General features: G+C 38.7%; 1 protein-coding gene across 3 annotated transcripts in view; it reads left to right on the top strand.

Moving 5' to 3' along the window:
• Positions 1–12,634, top strand: part of plpp4 (phospholipid phosphatase 4) — an 80,868-nt gene extending 68,234 nt beyond the window's left edge. For 2 of the 3 annotated variants that reach the window (XM_068327360.1, XM_068327362.1), the window contains exons 6-7: positions 2,406–2,576; positions 4,080–4,567. In XM_068327360.1, the coding sequence (XP_068183461.1) occupies positions 2,406–2,576; positions 4,080–4,288 (380 nt within the window). In that variant the 3' untranslated portion in view covers positions 4,289–4,567. Of the gene's footprint in view, positions 1–2,405; positions 2,577–4,079; positions 4,568–12,514 lie in introns of those variants that run through there. The other variant, XM_068327361.1, reaches the window with a different exon arrangement.
• Positions 12,635–14,720: the final 2,086 nt, after the last annotated feature.

Genomic DNA, 14,720 nt, shown 5'->3' on the forward strand with positions numbered 1-14,720 from the left:
GACTACTGAGTACTGTGCAGTTGATTCTTATTTTTTATCTTGATTACTACACTATTTAAAAACAAGCAAACAATGCTAGACTCTAAAAAATGATGATTAAATGTAATAATGTTTATTTAAATATTAGATGCTATACTAGGAATACCCGTACACCTCATTTTCAGGAATAAAGTTGTGGTTTCATTTCAGAAATAGAAATTTAAAAGCCTCTAATGTAGATTTATATTGCCTTCAGTGAAACACTGGTTGTTGATAATGTATATATTAATGTGTTCATGTGAGGCTTTGACCTGTCTGTGGTGCATCCCTGTCTTACTTTCAAAGCATGTTTGGATCTGCTCCGGTCACGTCCCTCTGAATGATGATAAACTGCTCAATCTCATGGAGCCCACTTCATTGACAGTACATAAGAGGAAACACACAAACATTATGCAGTGTATCACATGTAATCATCACTCATCATCAGATCAGCTATTCTGTTGTGTAAAACTGTTGAGTCACGGGTTTCTGGGTCACTATTCTGTCCAGTTTGATGATGTCTGTATTTACAGCCAGTGAAATTTAGAGTTATAGCGTCTGCGTCATTGGACGTGTGGACAGATATGTGTCTCAGATAATTTCTGGCAGTCAGATAGTGATCGCATGGGCGGGATTTTACAAACCACAATTCATTCTTTAGTATAGCTCGTGATTTCTGCTCTCCGTATGGGAGGATTTAATGGCTGAATGTATTATCTAGATTGGTGTACCCCTGGGTGAATCCATTTTCCAAAATGCTTCCAACTGCTGATTTACTGCAAAGTTTGAGCTATTAAACAGTACCTCATGGCCAGGTTTAATCTCACGACCTAAACCATATGGCCGCTAGTAGTTAAGGTTGTATACATCTGTGGTTACTTAATCGCTTTTTAACGCAAATTTCACCACAGCTCACATGTGATAGTGTTCCTTATCTGATGTGAATTTGTCTTTTTAATGTTTTTCTACAAAAAAGTATCCAAAAAACATCAAATAGTCACATATTCTATCATTGTGTTAAGATTCTGCAGTTGGTAATATGAGCCTACTGGGAGTACTAACTCTCCACTCTGTGTGCAGCTCAGTGTTCTGGGTGAATGGTTGTTCACAGGGACTATTAGCATTGAACTGTTGGTTTTTTCTGGTGACTTTCTGATGCAGATTTGACAATTCAGTCTGGATCTGGTGTGAAACTGGATCTAGATCAAATATCTGGACTATTTTTGACAATATCCCAAAGAAATCAAGTCAGGGAAAAACACGTATAAACAAATTTGCTTTATGTTATGGGAGAATTACAGGATGTATAGTAGATAGCAAGATCTTCTACAAACAAATCAATCATTGACTATATAAGGACACCCACGTAGATGATGATGACACAACGTAGGTGTGTCATGAACTGTCCTTTCAACGGACACACACCAGAGGACATATATTCTATAGCAAAAACCTGAACCTCGGTCCAAGCATTAGTTCAGCAGCTGGACTTTCTGTCTGCTCTTACTCTTTTCCCATCATCCCTCTCCTCTCTCTGCAGCGGCTACATGTGTGCAGCAAACCTTTGTATTAGCAGCCAGTTTGTGGGTTTTAGTGACAAATGTGCAGCTGATAGGTGCTGATGGGTGCTGATGGGGGCTGTCGAGCCCACTGCAGAGAGAGCCTAATTACCCTGTTCCTTTTTGGGCGTCATCTCCTTCTGTTTCCTGTATTAGCTAAGACACAGATGCCTTTGGTACAGCCTGGCCGACATGTGTTCCTCAGACAGGGCTTTAATTTTCATTTTTACTTCAAGCTCTTGGGTTAGTATGGTGTGTGTGTGTGTGTGTGTGGTGTCTGTGATGAGCATTACCTCTCACTTCTCTCACTTGGCAGTGTTTGCACAGATATCTAAGCATAAAGGTGGAATACTTTCTACTCTGGCGACTTGGAGAAACAAACTGATTTCAGGTTCATGAGATTGCACAATGATTAATATGTCCTTTGGTGCATGAAATGTGTTCCATCCAGCTGTGTGACTCTGCCTGATCTCTGACACCTGTCATACACCTTGGTTCTGTCCAGCAGTAGGGAGAGATTAACAGTCTGGTGAGTCCTTCACTGAGTTCACCTGTAAGTCACTGGAGGTGAATAAGCTCTGAATTTCTTGTCTACATTCTTGAAAATGTTCTGTCTGTTTAGAAAAGCTTCAGAACACACTCAAGTTGTCTAGTTCAATGACGTGATTGTTTGGCACGGAAGCGTATTTGTCCATCATGCCGTGTACTTAACATAAAAAAAACCAGCTATTCCAGACAGACAAACTGAACGGATGAGGTCTGATCTGTATGACATCCAATATCAACTGTCTTCTTTTCCTTCTCCTTGCCTGCCAACTTTTCTTCCAGTTGCATTCTCTGGCCTCGGATTCACATCGTTCTACCTGGCTGGCAAGCTGCAGTGTTTCACGGATCAAGGTCGAGGACGTAGCTGGCGTCTCTGCGCTATGGTCCTGCCTCTCTACAGTGCTATGATGATCGCTTTGTCCCGTACCTGTGACTACAAACACCACTGGGAAGGTCTGCTAGCAGCTCAGACACAGAACACTTGAATATGCATTTCATGCAAAATTTTAAAAAAATAAAAGCTGTTAATGAAATTCTGTGTCTTCTGATTACAAAGTGTTAAATCTGCTGGTGTTAGGGAGGCTATGAAGCAGCCTTTTGTAGTCACACATGGCTCAAAACACTTTTATAATTATTTTACAGATAAATCATAAGGCAAACGGGGAGTAACACTCATTTTCTAGCAGCCGTACTGTCATCATCAATTTTTTATCCTAATTAGCATGGATTACAAATGAAGGAACGTTTAAAGAAAAGTCCAGCTGGTGTACAACACACAGAATTTTTTCCTATAAGACTTTTTCCTTTCAGATTTATCATAATGAGTCATGAGACAACGGTAACTATTTTTGCAGCTCATTTTCAGCAGCCTCTGGTCTCAAAGAACTGGAGAAAGGCTTGGAGGTAAAACGCGTATGTGGGTGTGGTGTGGGAGGGAATATGTGGTGATACGATGACAGCTCTGTCATATGGTGTTAATTAGTTTTACAGAGCCATATGTTCCTGGGGAGCAAGACAACTACACAGCAGACAAGTCTTTTAAATACCAGGATTTATGCACATCAAAATGCAACAGTGGTTAGACATAGTAGCTACACAGTAAAAGGCAAACAGATTACTTTCTGAATTCAGTTTCTTAGCTTCCTTCCTCAGCAAAGTGTAAGTAAGCAGCGATGGTGCAGCCCATTAAACTTTAGGGCCCCCATTCCACATTCTAAACAGAAGCTGGGAGCCACTAAGAGCTGCTGAGCCATGCTTGATGGATGCTTTCACCATCTCTTTGTACTTTGGAAGCACACTCAGTCCTCAAGTGGGAAATGCTGGGCCTCCAATCACTGTCCTAATGAGCCTACCTAACTAATACATTACCTCAAGTCCCAGCCTATTAAATTCAGTTGACAGTATAGTCAATGAAACCTTCTGTCAGAGGGTCCACGCGCTGTAAAGTTTCTGAAAGGTGGAAATCGATGTTGGATTATTTTTTTTATTTCAGCCTGATTAAGAAAATAAATTAATTTCAGTGAATCTTATAGAGAACTATAATTCTGCTGATCTTATGGAAGCCACTATTGTAACTGATCCACACCACCGGGTGACCACATTATTTTGATCAATACCCAACAACACAGGCTTAATATTCCCCATGGCAGTGTGACAGGAGATGATGTGTTGTAGCTTAAAACAGAAAGGGTTGCTGTGAAAGGAAACTGATTTGCATCGATGACAAAGTGGCAGAGACCAACCAAGAGGAAACCCAGTGCTTATTCAAGCAGATTCATGGCTTCGCCTGTCAGTTTCCTTCCATCACCCTGTAAACTATCAGGTGTGAAGAAAGCCCACAAAAACATTGCTGTGTCTAATTATGGATAATACTGATTCTTAAAGCAATTGTTATTTCACTTCCACTTCATGGGATGATGCATTCCCTAAAATGCATCCGTTCTTTTGATTTTGCAGATGCCTTCGTTGGAGGAGTGCTCGGGCTGCTCTTTGCCTACGTTTGCTATCGCCAGCACTACCCTCCCTTTCTGCACATGGACTGCCACCTGCCTTATGCCAGTCTGGCTGCTGCTTCCAGAACACCCTCACACCCCCAGGATGACCCACAGCCCACTGACAATGCCACCACCCTCCCCCTGGAGGGCTTGACCGAAGGGCCAGTATGACTAGTGGCCTCCATCGAGACTCCCCCCGACACTCTACCCAAGCCAGTGAGCCCACCTCCCTTTCAAAGTGACTGACTGGCACTTGTACATTCCAGTGGATGGCAATAGCTTTCATCCATTTCCATACTGCTATATCCACTCTTGGTGACACATACATTCTTTTCAGTATCTTTTATTATATTTGGTTTGTGTTCAGCAGCCATTGAACTCTAACTTTTAATTTTATTTATTAAAGAAATCTAGGACTTTAGAACACCATTGCTAAGAAGGAAGAGTCAAAACATACTGAAAACATGAGGAAACAAATTTCAATAACGGGTGTGAAGGAAAGAGAAAACATTACGTTTTTTTCTGATTTTTTTTTTTGGGGGGGGGGTTGTTAATGTGAAATATGTTTGGTAGGTTGTTTAATGCTGGGGTATATTTAATGTTGGCTGTTAGAAGAGGAGTGATCTTGAGAATTCTCATGAAATGTCACAGCAATTAAACCATGATTAAATATTACTATTGCAGGCCACTCTTCAAAACTTAAGGGATTTCACAATTGTTTGTGATGATTGGAATTTAGACAGACCCTGCAGTCTCAGACATCAACTTGTTGGTTTAAAAATATGAGAGCTTAAAGACCTTAGATCCATACTTCTTTACTGAGATATTGTATTTCCATAGCAACTTTATGATATATACACACACACACACACACACACACACACACACACACACACACACACACACACACACACACACACACACACACACACACACACAGTATATACACACACTTATAGAACCTTCTCAAAGATGGCAATATGCCATCTGTGACAAATGCAAAGGTCCATGTCTCAGTCCTTGACTTCAACTGTGTGTCTTCTTGTTCCTTTGGGCTTATTGGATTGTACAGTGCAGTCCTGCAAAGAAATGGATCCTTTCTTATTCTTCTTCCTGTCCTTGTGACTTCTTAACTTTATTTTTCATGAGCCATGTGTTTATCACATCTCCCCAGAGGTTGCCCAAGGACGTTTAAATTACCGTAAATAATTAGATAAATAGTTTGTCACTCCATCGCGGAATTCGTTAATCGTGCGTGGTTCCTAGAACATATTAAACTCAAAGAAAAAGGGCGCACTGTACACAGTCAAGCAATCTGGGAATGACTGACATGAACCCGAGACAGCAGCTCTGATGTTTCAGACATCCATTAATATGACACAATTTATTCATGTATTCAGCCTTTATTTAGGGACACTGAAACTAAGTACATACCAAAGAACTATAGCTTTCTTCTGCTTTTGTTCAAGGCACCCTGCTATGCTTTACCAACAGAGATGACACAAGATCCCTATCATCAACAAAACTATTTGTAGCCTCTCACAAGTTTTTTTTTTTTAATTTTTATTACGCTGTTTTATTCTGTTGCCATTGCTGTGACATTAATGGGAATGTTTATAAGCAGTTTGCTGAATGAGAAATATTGTTTTATTTATTTCATAATTGTCATTAATGACACCTATTTGTACATTCATCCATCTCTATTGATGTAGAAGAAAAGCGATTAACAACTAAAGCCCCCGTTGGCTTCGTTATGAACACATTTTGGCTTCTCACGCAGAAAAAGATGAGGAAAGCATCAAAAGTCTTTAGAACAGTTTCCTCAGATCCACAGATCCACCACAATGAAGCCACGAACACAAATGCAACCCATTGGCAGCTTCTTAAAAGTGTGAGTAAGCGTAAGTGCGTGTGTGTGTGTGTGTGTGTGTGTGTGTGTGTGTGTGTGTGTGTGTGTGTATGTGTGTGTGTGTGTGTGTGTGTGTGTGTGTGTGTGTGTGTGTGTGTGTGTGTGTGTGTGTGTGTGTGTGTGTGTGCGTGTGTGTATGCATGCATGTGTGTATGTGTCTGCATGCAGTTTTGGACCAAGCATATCCCACACTGATGCAATACAGGATGAAACTTTTCAAATATAAAACTTTTCACCAGGGGTGACTTCCTGCCTCTTCACTGGAGCCTTTCAGCACAGGCCTGGAGATCTGTGACATCTTGTGGCAGATTTTGAGCTGAAGTGATTGCAACACAGTGTCATTATATTCTATAGGCGTGCATTTGCCTGACTTGGCAGCCTGATGTTTGTACTTTTGTCATTCAGTTTGGTACGGTGTATAGTTAAAAAAAGAAGTTTGGAACTCTGTATTTTTGCTTTACCAACAAAGAATTTAAGTTTTCCCTCAGATCCTTCCATAATTAGTTTTGAGTTGGTGCTATGGATATTTTTTTGATATGTCTCTCTTTTTTAATAGTGTCGTGTGTCATTTTGAAAGTAAGATCAGCAATTTTCTATGGAGAAAAAAAGCAACAATGCATCTTACTCAGATGCACAAGAGCAACCAATGGTGGGTACTCTGTGATTCTTTTGAACTATTTCACGTTCCTATTGGCTGATGGAATAAAAAATTGAAAAATATTTAACAATAATGAAATTATTATTGATTACAATGAATAGATGTCTGCAGAGAAAAGAGTGAAGAGCCTTTGTTCATGGCATGCCAGTTCTATTTGTGAGAAAAGATTATTTTGTATCAATAAGCATGAATGAATAAGCCTTGAGAATTATTTGAACTGTATTTAGCTGTTTCTATACTTTATGTACAATAAGGGACTGTAGCAGTGTGAAATTATTCCATGAAGAAAATAAAGTAACGTATGTTGTTGGAGCCTAGGTTTGTTGTAGTGATCGGAACTGGCTGTTTTACTTGGATTTAACACATTCATGAAAAATAATCAAGGTATGAGGGGGTTTATGTCAAACATAAAAACAAAACAGGAGCTGCTGCATTGTTCTTCATATAAAACAAAACAAAAATTACATTATGCAGCAGCTCACATTTGATTGAGCCAAATCCCCAGTTCAGTTCAATGAATTTAAGCTTCAACTGACCTGCTCTCAGAATGCACAGTGCTGTTGAGGCAGTTGATTGTATTTGTGTGAATGTAACTGATTCGGTGTGTGTTGTGCTTTTTTGCATTGGTTGTGTTGCTTTTCTTGTTTAGGGAGTTTCCAATAAATGTGTGTATGCTTAAAACTGTCTGTTGCTTTTTAAGTCACAAGGAATACCGCTGAATATTGTAGGAACGGTAGTAGTAGTGCACACTGAGCAGTAACACAATAGAAAACTCCCAGATAGTAGCAATTACACAAGCAGCAATTGTTGCCCTTGAGCAATGTTATCACAAACTTCATGCTGTGAGATTTTGTGTACTACTGGGGTAAACTGTGCACAAATTATAACTCTCAATCTGCAGTGTAGGACATTAACACTTGATATAAAAGCAAATACGCTGCTATCACACAATCATTTGGCTTTCTAATAGATGAACAAGCTTCCTTTAATTGTCAGAATCAATCTCTGGCGAGTGTATTGTCCTTCAAAACTTGGATACTGTTTTTCTGTCAAGGGCAGCTTCCTGTGTCTGGATCAGAGGTGTCATTACGGGAGTCAAATAATCCTGAATACAATCCATCAATAGTCACCTGGCATCAAATATCATTTAACATTGCCGTATCCTTCAAGATGATACACCATCACACTATGAATTTTCAGTGGCATTTAAACTGAAATTATCTCAACCTGAGGTTGTGTTATTTTGCACAATAATGAAACTGTTTTCATGGTAATTAAATATTGTAGAACCCAAGTTAGCCGAACAGAGAATATTAGACTGAAGTTGATTCTGGAGAAAAACATTACAAAGCACCCCTTTCATTTATCAGGCCTTATCTTATCAGCACTGAAATTGAAATTCATCAGGTATCTGTTTTTAAATGAATCCTTGTTAGGGAAGAATCAGATCACGTCCAGAGATGATGAGAGAGCCTAGTGTTTGGTTAATCATGCAGAACTCAATGTCTTTATTACCTGGGAGCCGCAGGCTAGAAAAATGTGTTCTGACTGAGGAGATAACATGAAACAATTCAATGACACTGTGAGGAAATAGGTATGGTGAAGACATTCAAGCAAACTGCCTCTCCCATGTCACAATAGTATTCTTAACAGACAAATCAGGCTATGATGTTTTTTAAAAATGCTTTTCTTGTATTGAGCGGCACTTACATAGATTTAAGGATTTACAGGAGAAATAATGTAAATCACTGAAAATTCATGTCTGAAATCTCAATTTGTTGACAGATGCAGAGTTTCTATTAAACGGGTAGTAGCACATAGTTGATTAGTGAAACATGAAGTTAAGGCACTGATAACTTTTCCCTCTTTGAGAAATCCTGCAAAAAAATGGAAAGAATAAGATTTGGTGTGTTTGTTCACTCTGTCCTGGCGTTGAAAGATTTCACTGTGGTGCTCAGAGCCTTCCTGACTCCATGACTCTAACCCTTTTGTTGGGTGCAATACCATTTCATCATCATGGGTTTCAATGTGCATGGTCATGTACTGAAGGTCAAACTGTTATCAGTTGCTTTAGGGTGTCGTGACATAATGGGGTAACTGAGCTGCCTCGGTGGAGTTTTGCATTCTCTCTTTTGTCGAGTTAAGATTTTTCATCCCTTATTAATTTTTTTTAATGAAGTGCAACATCTATGAATTATGAATAGATCTGGATCCGAAGCATGTGGCAAACAAAAGAGTCGGACTAGCTCATAATTAATGGATCAGCTGTCTGCTCTCTGGAGCTCTTACCGACAGAATAGTCTTCCTGCTGAGCTGCCTGAGTTAAATGTCATTCAATAGTGTTAATTAACTTAATTAAGTGTCATTCACATTTTGAGATTACTTTTGGCACACTGCTAACTTTCTGAATGAAAGATTCCCTTACATAATAATGAAATATATGATGCTGAACATCATTGTGTAGCTGGAAATCTCAGGTTTGTTCAGGACTGCGGATCTCCTGACAGCGATCATAAACCGCTCTGCTCCCAGTATCATCTAGGTTGAAAACCCTCCTCCAGTGTAATTTTTATATTGTGTCAGTAAATTCCAAATCATAAGTAAGGAAGCACACACAATTCACCTTCAGCTCCAACAATCACAACCACAATCACAAGGAAACTGACATTCATAATAGATCAATGGCAATGAGGAGACAGCTGTGGATGTACCTTTCATGCTCTTGTAGATTCCTCAGGGTCCTGTGCTATATCACAGAACACAGTGATTTCTGTCATGTCTGCCTCATTAATGCATAAACCACAAATTCTGTCAAAGTGCAAAATTCTTTACAAACCCACAAGAAAGGCCCTGGGGAGCTGTTGCAAAGTTCACAGGAGGCTTGAAATCTTGTTTTTAAAAAGTTAAGTACTGATTGCACATTTGTTTGTCTCGTTCAAAGCAAGAAATGAATTAAAACCTTTTCAACATGTGGCAAAAGAAAAAGTTAACAAAGACAAATCACCTGAATGGAGAAAAGGAGGCTTTTCACCTGAGAAATAATTATGAGAAAAGAGTTTGACTTTTCTGATCTACTTTTTCCTATGCAGTTAACTTGGCATCAAAAAACAGTGAAATACTCTACTGGAGCAGCAGGTAACTGACAGCACATCTAACTATAACCAGCAGAGAAAAGTTAGTTATAGATCAAATCTATAAATCTATAATCTTGACCCAATGTAGATTCACAATTTCACCTACGTGTATAGACTGTGAGGAAAAGCTGACACAGGCTAAGTAATCTTATAAGCATATGAAGAACACCTAAACCCACACAGGAAGATCAGGGGACAGAGTTCCAACCCAGAACATTGTTGCTGAGGCAACAATACAAACCGCTGCTCAACCATGATCTCCAGCTTCTCAGAGAAAGCATAAATAACCTACCAGGACAAAGTGTCTGCACCTGTATGCGCAGATATACCATAGAAGTTAATCAGTTAATTAATCATTTATTTCTTGTTTCCATTACTTGAGCGACTTGTTTTAGTTAAAGGCAGTGCATTTTCAAATTGGATAAAACAGATACATACTTAATAAGGAAATTAAATCTAAAAAAACCAAAGAAATACTATGTGTCTTGATTTAGCTCCTTCATATAACCACGTCAGTGACATGCGGTGAGGTTCATGGCTGGTAAGGCACTGATTTCATCATAATTAGATTAACAAACATGAATCTACAGTGTAGCTTATTCACCATTTAATTATCAAAAGTGAGTGGGTTATTTTTAAAGTCTCATAGGTGAATTATTTACACATACAAACTGTAATGCAATTAGCACATTTGATTAAAAAAAACATTATATTGTTACCTACATGTTTGTTTATATGTTACGTTTACTTATAAATGAAGTCCATGCGCCACTCCTTCTGAACAAAAGTATCCAAAAAAAATTGAATTGAGATACTTAATCCTCCATTTTTATAGTAAAGCAATGCGAGCGGAAAATATATGGAAGTGGAACCCTCAGTCGAATCCCTGGGATCACCAGCGCCCCCTACCATGAGGCAGGAGATCTTCGTGCCTCATGTAGTGCCTCTTCCCAGCGGTTTCAGGAACACTCAACTCAAGAAAGATGTTACACACATGCAGTTGTTGACAAAAAAACACTGTACATTATATACACTAGTTAAATTATGGAAATTTACTTCATAGAGCAAACTTTTTAACATTTAATAGGGACGTTTAGAGAGATAGCATTACAGTCTCACTGTGCAGTGGTACCTCTACTTACGAAAATAATTGGTTCCGAAAGAAATTACGCAAGTAGAAAATTACGTAAGTAGAGACGCGTTTTCCATGCAAATGCCCTAATCCGTTCCAAGCCCCCCATAATTCAGACATAAATATTTTATAAAGCAAAAAAATGCATCAAAACATGTAACAAATACATGTTACGATTAGATTATTACACAATAAATGAGAGTTGTATATAATGTAAAAAACAAACAATAAAGTAAAGAATAAAATGATGGTCATTTACCTTTTAACTGCTGTCCCCATTGTTTTTTGTCCTCTTTGGTTCATGCGCTCCTATCTCACGATGCCGATTGTAGATGCATTACGGCCATATTCTTTGGTGAGATCAACCAAACGCATCCCTTTCTCATGCTCTTCTATTTTCTCTTGCTTTGTTTGTATTGACAAAAAAACTCTGTTCTTCGTCTTTTCTTTTCCTCTTTTCTCCGTCACTTTCTTGGGGTCCATAGCGAATACGTACTCAAAAAGTTATTATATTTACGCAAAACTATCAGAACACCTCACGGGTCGAGTGCCAAATGCCGAAGACACTCAATAAGCACTGATCTAGCGACACACAGAGGTGGAGTGGCATCCCTCTTAGCCAATGGGATGCCAGGAAGATACGGAATAGGTAATAGCCAATGGCAGAGCAGCTATGACAATGTTGCGTTCAGGAACCTAAGGGAGATTTGAGTATCAGCCGATATTGTGTTTTTACATTACGTAAGTCGAAATTTCTTTCGTAAGTAGAGGTAATATTTTCCTGCTGAGAAATTTTGTAAGTAGAAAATTTCGTAAGTAGAGACATTCGTAAGTAGAGGTATCACTGTATAGCATAACAGCACAGCTAGCTGAGTCATTGCGCAATCCATGCTCAGGAGGCACAGGTTTCTGCACAGTATTTCAGAGGTAAATGTGAAAATTCAGTGATTTTGAGTAAAAATAACCCAAAATTGGTGATGTTAAATAGAAAATAACGTTATAATACGTGTTACTGGATAAATATAACAATTTAATATATTTCCTCCATTTTTTATTTTTTTTCTCTCATGATGACAGGTGAGGCTGTGCCTCACAAACAAACATGTTATTCATTGGATGTCACGATCAGTTTTATCCAAGCAGTTATGAACTATAAATTCAACTGGATATTCTCTTCTGGCCAGTGTTCCCTCTAAGCTGCAAACGTGCACAATTGTGCACTACTCGCACATTCTCAGCGCATAAGAAACTTTATGCTGCGCACAAAATAAAATCCAATACAAACGTATAAAGTATTATTTAATATCAGACATAATCTAATTAGTTAGACCAATACTATTGTTTTCTGTACCATTTTGCTTTGTAACTCAGTGAGTGACAGGTGTCGAGCCAATGATGTCATAACGTTCACTTCTGCAACGCAGCCAATCAGAGCGTAAACAGTGCTGCATATGTGGCCTGCTATACGCACCGTGCAGGTTTGCTGTTTAACAACTGGAAACAAACTGGTAGCGACACATCCAGTCACCAAACCAAAGTAAAAAAGCACTGTGGTTCTTTTCAGATGGAAGGGCTGTCGGAGTTTTATGCAAATAGAAGAACAAGCGGCGAAACTGGGTGAGTTTTTTTTCTTTTTGAGAAAGTTTAAAGCAAAAAGCAGATGAAGTCGTGAACCTGGACAAAGTCGACAACCATGTGAAAAATAAGGTAAAAAATTAAGTCAGATTTGTGTATATTCTAATGACATTTATTAAGATTTTTTATTTATGGATATTGATCAGTAAATGCTGTTACTACTACATAATTTATTGGTAGTAGAAATGCTAATAAAAAAATAGTAATTCAACATTTACAGACAAAGAGTCAAAGGGATTTACACTGTATCACAAGCAACAGTACACACCATTGTGCAAAATGTGAATGTTTTAATATGAACAAAATGTTACGTATGAAAGGTGTGTATGCCATTTCTTCCAGAACAGGACCCTAAGCCAGGCCACAACTGGACCTCACCGAGGCCAAAGCAGCCCTCTTCCATGGCCAAAACAGGACCCTCACATATAACATACTACCCATCTCATGATGTATAGTATGTCTTTTTTTTATTTAAGTGGGCCAAAACACTAACAATAAAAAAACAAAATGAAAATCGCTGCTGTAATTTGATTCTTTTAATAAGCCATGTAACTTGCTATGATCCAAGGTTTTGAACAAGTGTGATACTTTTGTGTGGCCACAGCGTGCACATCTGATGTTGCCCACAGTGGTTTGCAGTGCACTCAGGAAGCTTTTGTGTTTGCCCAGACACATGAAAAATTAGAGGGAACATTGCTTCTGAGTAAGGAAGCAATGTTCCAAGAAATGAGCAAACTAAAAGTAACAGCAGGATAAAGGCAGTACATAAGTGCATGTCTTGTACCAATTAATTTATAGTGGGAGCAAAAAAGCTTCCTCGAGATGCAGCTCATCTATAATAACATCTATATTATGCCTACTTGTCATTGTGTCGCATACCACAAGAAGGATGTGCTTAGAGCTGAATTCTTTGAATTAAAAAAAAGTCTCATTCATTCATACATCCTCTAACCCGCTTAACCTCAAACGCAGGTCGCGGGGGAGCCGGCGCCTATCCCGGCAGTCTCAGGGCGTGGGGCTGGGGACACTCCGGGCACGACGCCAGTGCACCGCAGAGCCACATAGATCAGTCCAAAAATGTGTCCATTCTAGAAGAGGTGTCAGTCGTTAAAAAAGTTAACCCTGATGTGCATAGTTTCTGTCGTAGCACCATGACGACAGCATAGAACAGACATCGCTAACATGAAACACATCTCCACTATAGCTGAGGCCACTGGGAACTTTTCTGGAGGAGAGTGAAAGGATTACCCAAGTGATTTGCTCTGTACCAGAACAGCAGCCACCAGTGTTATTCTTACAGCCACTGACCCAGTTGACAGAACTTCATGAAGTGGAAGACTTCGTAAGTGGAATAGTGGTCTTTTGGGAAAATAACGTAAAAGAAAGTATGCTGATTTTTTTTCTTTTGTAGGAAAGATAATTGATTAAAACATTTGTCAAACAAAGGATTTGCATGTACTTTGTCCATTTTGCTTTGTTAATTTCTCTGTCCCCTTTCCTTAAAATTAAATTTTGAAAACCTAACATTAATGATTTGTTTTAGAGCTGGATTTCAAAATGACCTATCTTACCATACGATACCAATTCAGCTCACAGCATTAAATTTATATGCATTAGATCTGACACGCAAATGGTTCTTTCATATGCTGTTATCACACGCTGTTCACACATAGTTATCAGGTAAGTTATTTCAGGCTATTTTTTATTAAGTCATCTTTATGGATATAATTTCTCCATAATATATTTGGACTTGGTGTTTCCAGACCTATGGAGAAGAGGCGTATCACTAATCCCTCAACGCTTGATGTTCTGAACACGTGACAGCTCATACGTGGCACGAATCCTCATTTTGGCGACCGTCTTAAAAGATTTTCACAAAATGAAGTGGCATGTCTTTTAAGAAGGAATGTCAAGCAAGATGGTTGACCTGACTATTAATGCTTAATTGGAATGTGGAAGTCCAGATAAATCAATGTATGTAATCCGGTTTTAAATGTCTGCAGGGATTATCTCGATGTTGTCTGTGAATTAAAATTCAAGCCACCAAGCTTGCAAAATTTCTTGTTAGATATATCTGATTATTTCAATAGACTAGATGAGACTACATCTACAGTAATCTATATTTGCTACATGAC

The sequence above is a fragment of the Antennarius striatus genome, chromosome 11, assembly GCF_040054535.1.
Source record: "Antennarius striatus isolate MH-2024 chromosome 11, ASM4005453v1, whole genome shotgun sequence".
Lineage (NCBI taxonomy): Eukaryota > Metazoa > Chordata > Actinopteri > Lophiiformes > Antennariidae > Antennarius > Antennarius striatus.